The 5,854-nt window shown below is 51.4% G+C and overlaps 1 protein-coding gene across 2 annotated transcripts; it reads left to right on the top strand.

The window, feature by feature from the left end:
• Window positions 1-309: 309 nt before the first annotated feature.
• On the top strand, window positions 310-5,854 carry NCU08487. 2 transcript variants are annotated; one of them, XM_011395313.1, is made up of 4 exons: window positions 310-1,071; window positions 1,191-3,328; window positions 3,387-4,838; window positions 4,916-5,854. In XM_011395313.1, the coding sequence occupies exons 2-4, from the start codon at window positions 1,275-1,277 to the stop codon at window positions 5,403-5,405; spliced, it is 3,996 nt and encodes a 1,331-aa protein (XP_011393615.1). In that variant the 5' UTR covers window positions 310-1,071; window positions 1,191-1,274; the 3' UTR covers window positions 5,406-5,854. The 2 variants fall into 2 exon arrangements, with proteins under 2 accessions (XP_011393615.1, XP_011393614.1); XM_011395312.1 differs by having other exon boundaries at window positions 310-3,328.

Below are 5,854 nucleotides of genomic sequence, written 5' to 3'. Positions count from 1 at the left end.
AAATCTAAGCTATACTAATAGAAATAGGGACTTCAATACTATATTAAGTATATATAAGTAGAACTAAGCCCCTTAATACTATACTAAGCATCGCGGTTTTGCTACTGCTATATTGCTGTACTGCGCTCCCGCGTTCGGTATACTAGTAAACTAGTATTAACGAACGCAACGTAGTAAGAGTAGTGGTTAAGAGGTCTTGGCGTGCCTTAACCTTGCATTACTGTGCAGAAGTGCAGCTATAGAATCTGCATAGTAATGTAATATCCCCCCTAACTTTTTACTGTGGTAACGAACACGCCCTTTGTGTCAGTTTTCTTTTTTCGTCCCTTTTCACCTTGTACCGTCTACCGGGAGATCACCCAACGTCGATCAACTCGACAAAAAAGACCAACAAGATATGGACCGCCCAATCCTCCACAATTCCCTGAAGCCAACGTGGCATTCATCAACAACCATAGTTGGCACAAAGGAACTGTGGTTCATTCTTGTCTTGGACCCTGGGACCACCTAATATAAGGGCAATCATCAAGATGCAGGTTCCACCCTCAAAAATCGTGAGCATCCCCCGGATCTGCTAGTATCATGATCTTGATGATCTGGGTTTGTCATGCCGCCATCCATGGGGACACCCGAAGAGGTGGTTCTCCTTCCATCCGGCAAGCGGTGATGCTTCTCCGGTCAGTGCTGCAAGGGGTTGTGAATCGGAAATCTTCCACTTCGAATGAAACCTACTTCTTTCCGGCTTCTGCATTTTCCTTTTTACTCGTCCAAGTTTCCCTCCTCGAACACTATGTCTCTGATGGGCTTCTCCAGTCTGGCTTCATAAGTCTCTACCGTGTCCGTGAAAGTCCATGCAAGCCACCCTTTCTCTACTCTCTCATCCCATTTGTCCACGCCGATTGTTGATGCAACCCAACGGTCTCACTCTTTTCGTTTACTTCTCACCAAGCCACCGAGAACGTTCACCCACCGGAACTTGGGAACCAAAAGGCAAAACGCCATCGCCCGAAGAGCTCGCTGTATTTATGTCTTGCTGTTCAACAAAACAAAGCTAAAGCCAGCCGACCTGCTGTACGCCCATCACTACCGTGTTTCGTCTCAGACCTTCTCTAAAAACACAAACCAACTTCCAGTTGCACACTCGAGTCAAGTGTAGTAACGGGATAATCTCTGACTGGACCGATCCACAGACGCAGCCCATACTGCCGGGTCACACGCCCCGTGTTGTTGTTTCATAATCAATCCAGAAATCATCTATTTTCTTCGCATCTAATATGGCCGGCTACAACCCACCAACAGCACCCTCTCAGTCCAGGGAACGACAAAGCGGCAGTGTTATAGCACTAGAAGGTCCAGAAGAGGTTGTCGCTACGCAGCTATACCTACTCCCTGCTTCACCGCAGATCATTGTCCTCCCAAAAATCGAGCATTATATACCAACATCTCCGATATCACACGACCCGGAACAGTCACGTCGCAAATCCGATCCTCGAAAAATCATATCGACCATTCACAACGCAGCCAAGCGAAGGCATTCGGTGGCTATGGAGTTCCTTCAACACTCCACGGCAGAAAGAAAGCGGGCCGTTTTCCTACAAGGGGGGACATGCGGTGCTAAGCTCATGTGTCTGGATGCTATTGGAAAGGCTTACACGGCAGGAAATCTGGAAAAGGCGGCAGCCATCTTTGACCGACTTATGAGCCAGGGTCTCACGAGCCTTGAAGACGATGGATCTGATGTGGACTCGATCATCGACCCGATATCGAGTGACACGTCGGTCGGGAACCCCGATGCCAATAAGAATGTTTGGGCAAACAAGGGTATCAAAACCAATGGAAGAGAAGACGACGATGACGTGGAAGATCCAATCACAAAAGCCATGCGGGCTGCTGATGCGCTCGATAGGGAAACAGAAAACCTTCAGCCGCCGAACCATGACGCTGGCCTCGGCGTGGACTTCGAATTCATGAGGCCACGAAGCTTAAGCATGTCCGCCGTTGGATTCATGGCTGCCGCTCGCGACAGGGTGATCCGTGAGAGGGAAGTCGGTTCGGACATGTCAACGGCCGCAAACACAGACGTATTCCAGTTACTCCCATCACCACTTCTCGTCCCGTCGAACCCTGCAACCAAAACATCTTCCTTGACAGTTTCTCCTCCGAACAACACTCAGGGACAGCTTAAGAAGGCCAGATCTTTTCCGCTTCCCGAGAACCTGAAAGGCGTCAAATTCAACCTCAAAGTGGATCATGTCGGCAATGCGCAGATGGATCCCATTGCGTCCAAAGCTTTTGCTCAACCCTGGCATGCAAGGAAGTTGACAGATGACGCAGGTATGGGCGCCGCGACCGCGTTGCTGGGGTCAGGTCTTGGTACCGAAGATAAAGACAGAGAATGGGACGGCACAGCGAGCGTATCTAATTACTCAACTGCCACCCCTACAACCCACGATGCAACCCACGATGCAACCCACGATGCAACACGAGATGCAACACGAGATGCAATCCACGTGGGAAGCCACGCGAGGGCATCTGCCAAACCGCCAGGATTCAGCGTCTCGCTTCGAAATTTCGAGAAGAAGCCAAAGGCCCTTGAAGGGCTGGACCTTGAGGAGAGTGTCATCGGAACCAAAGGTCGAACATCATCAGATGAAACGGCACCTTTTGAGCCCCTTCTACCGTTCAATGAGCATTACGTGATCCACTTGTCAAACGGCAAACCTGATGACCAGTTCGGCTTCGTGTCCGGTCGCTACAAAGACGGCTTCGACTCCATTCACCCACCTCCCACCTCGACCGATTCGCTCAATATTGATGCGATCGCCGTAAGTCCTCGCCCTAAGGAAGAGCTGGAGGACATGACTCCCAGCGAAAACAACATTTATCCCGCTTCCGAGTATGACCCTTATCGGTACGAAGAACAGCTCAGGCCGCAGTCAACCACACCTGGCTATGTCTTTCCCGCCTCCTTTCCGGTCACACCGTCGGCAAGCAGGTTCCATAACATTTCTACCCACAACAAGACTGCCGTGTGGGTTCAAAACACCATTCGATCGGTCCTTGACGTCCATACCCCAATCGAGGAGATTGACTACCTGTCTCCGGACATTGACTCCCCGGATCCACAGTTGCGCAGTCTCTGGGAGCCTTTAATGTGCGCCGAAACTGATCAGCCAAAGGGGGAGAAGGACGTCGATCTCATCTTGGCCATTGGCGCCGAGGATGGTGTCAAAAAGAACTTCAAACAAGGAGTTATGGCCAAAATTGAGCAGCTTGGGTTTTCTTCCCATGGTGATGGAATGTCGCGGAGCGGCCGATTGGGTTTGCGGTAAGCTTGATTCCACGATAAGTGTGGTGTGAGGAGAAACTGACCCGATTGCCTATAGATATTTGATTGGAAACGCTATGCAGACCTTTACCTCCCAGCCGCTGACCCAGCAGTCCAAGGAGAACCCCTTCTCCAACCCCACACTACTGGCAAGCCTCATCATTCCCCATGTCGACACTTACTTGCGCGGAAACGACAACGTTCGCTTTCTTCTCATCGAATACCCCGTTGAGCACTTGTCTACCATGCTGGCTATGCAGAAGCTTATGGGGAGCCAAGTCATGAAGGTGGCTGGGATTTCCAAGGGGACCGACAAAACAATATTTTCGATGGCCGATTATCGAGTATCGTCTGTGGCATCTGTAGCCGAGGTTTCTGAATGTGTGGAAGCTATCCGGGACACTTTGGTCTTGATCTCGGACTTTTACAAGCCCCAGACGAGTGATGATGTGCCAACGTCTCCAGCCACCGATGCTGTCCAGAAGGAAAAGGAGATCACAGCGAGGTCCTTGAGCACCAAGAGCAGCAACCTGACGAATCCCAGCATCGCACCTCTACTCCCACCACAACAACACTCACCACGCCACAAGCCATCACCGGTTGCTATATCAACATTCGCCGCCATGTCAACTCCCCCTCCACCTCTTCTTCCTGCCTCTCCGGCGGACACCTACAATCACACTCACGCCTATGTTCATAGCAATTGCCAGAACCATGGCCACGGGCACGTCCATGCCTACATGCCCACAGCAGCCATTCACCTACCGACCCGCTCCATCTCCCCTCCTCCCTGCTCTCACTGCTCGTCGACTTTCAGCACGTCGATGACTCGAAGCAACACTCTCATAAGCCACGGCACAGTTTCTGTAGCAAGCCCTAGTGTCGTCCTACCACAATCTCCCCATTCCATAACCAGAGCGACTTCCCAACGCCCGAGCATCAGCGGCGGCAGCAGCAAACCGACGCCAGCATCGCCCTCCGGATCACACACCATCAGTCCGCGGACCAAGATCGGCACAGCTACTACCTGTGTAGTACAGCAAAAGCCACCACCAACTCTCGTGCCCATCGTGACCACATCCTCCACGACACCGAGCGCAGCAGCGCCGCTGACCACAACGAGACTCCAATCCCCGCTCTCCCTCTCCTCCGGCCCTTTGTCGTCTAGCGTATCCACCTCCTCGCACCTCTCGATCAGAACCGACTTCAACACCGACGACGACAATCCCGATTCTGAAGCCGAAGACGATGACGATGATGATGACGACGACGACCAAGTCGGATCCGACGAAGACCCCTTTGACTTCTTTGACATTGACGCTGAAGAGCGTCGACTGATGCCCATGTTTTTGAAATCACAAATCGAGGCCCATGTCGCTGCTTCCGGCGCTGCCACCGGCGGTGGAGTCACCATGGGACATCGGAGCCCCGTGGCGGGGAATAGGGAGTTGGTAGATTTGGAGACGTTGTTGGGTGCGGGAAGGAAGAATTTTGGGGAGAGGTTTGCTAGGTATGTGCTGTTGTTGTTGTCATTTCTTGAGGTTGAGGCATTCATTGGTTTATTTGCTAACGTGGAACGAAAAACAGTGGGCAAGGATTACAGTTTCCGCTGCCGCCTGATGAAGTCCTTGGTGGTCGTGGCAGCGTGGACAGTGAGAAGAGAACGATCGGCGGCGAGAGACAACATGGTAGCATGGGAAAGAAGCAGCAGCAGCAGCAGCAGCAGCACAAGAAAGGAAGCAAGAAGCCCATCACTGGTAGGAACAGTACCGAGACAGGGTCAGTCATAGGCCTAGGGGCACTGGCAACAGCGCTGGAGGCGGAAGAAGCTTGGAAACCCAGCAAAGGCTTGAAAGAGAGGAGGAAGAACAGCAACAACAACAGGCCTATGACCCCGAACCCAAATATGCCGGAGACAGGTAATGGCAGCTATAACAACACCTACAACCGCCCGGCATCAAGGAGAACGACCACAACGATGACGGACCAACGGAAAGGCTCCCTTCATTCTCCGGGAGCGATGACACATATGGGGGGAGAGCAGAGGAAGGCTTTGAAGTGGTTGGGACTGGCTTAGCCCTCTTCACTCATATCATCACAAGGGGACTTGCCTACCTAGGTATTCTTCTTGTGAATTTGGAGATTTGCATTACTAGATGGCCTCTCGTTTTACTTGTGGCCTATGGAGCAAGGAATGAAACAGAGGGAGCAGGAACGGAAGATACCCGGGCAGAGACGGAAGGTGTGGGAGATTATGAGTTTTCTTTTGTTGGCAAGGATTGAGGATCAAGCGAGGCTACTAGGCCGGGCCAGACCAACTATGCTTGTTCGCGAACATTTTAGTTTACTTTGTTTTAATCGTAGATGATTTCACTCTCGGAGATTTCGAAACGGAATTGTGTTTATGTTATGTTCACCTTCAGATGTTTATTTGTTTGTGTACGCAAGTTGAAGCGAGGAAAGAGAAGGGTACAGAACCTCAATACCAACATTTTCAGTGATGACTCTCATCAATTTATGGCTGTA

This window comes from Neurospora crassa, linkage group II (genome assembly GCF_000182925.2).
Source record: "Neurospora crassa OR74A linkage group II, whole genome shotgun sequence".
NCBI classification, from domain to species: Eukaryota; Fungi; Ascomycota; class Sordariomycetes; order Sordariales; family Sordariaceae; genus Neurospora; species Neurospora crassa.
Note: the sequence above shows the minus strand (reverse complement) of the source record. Positions and strands in the feature narration are given on the sequence as shown.

Bases quoted from the DNA above. Each gene is read 5' to 3' on its own strand.
- NCU08487 (XM_011395313.1), top strand. From the start codon at position 1,275: ATGGCCGGCTACAACCCACCAACAGCACCCTCTCAGTCCAGGGAACGA. The intron at 3,329-3,386 runs GTAAGCTTGATT...GATTGCCTATAG, and splicing joins AGCGGCCGATTGGGTTTGCG to ATATTTGATTGGAAACGCTA. The intron at 4,839-4,915 runs GTATGTGCTGTT...AACGAAAAACAG, and splicing joins TTTGGGGAGAGGTTTGCTAG to TGGGCAAGGATTACAGTTTC.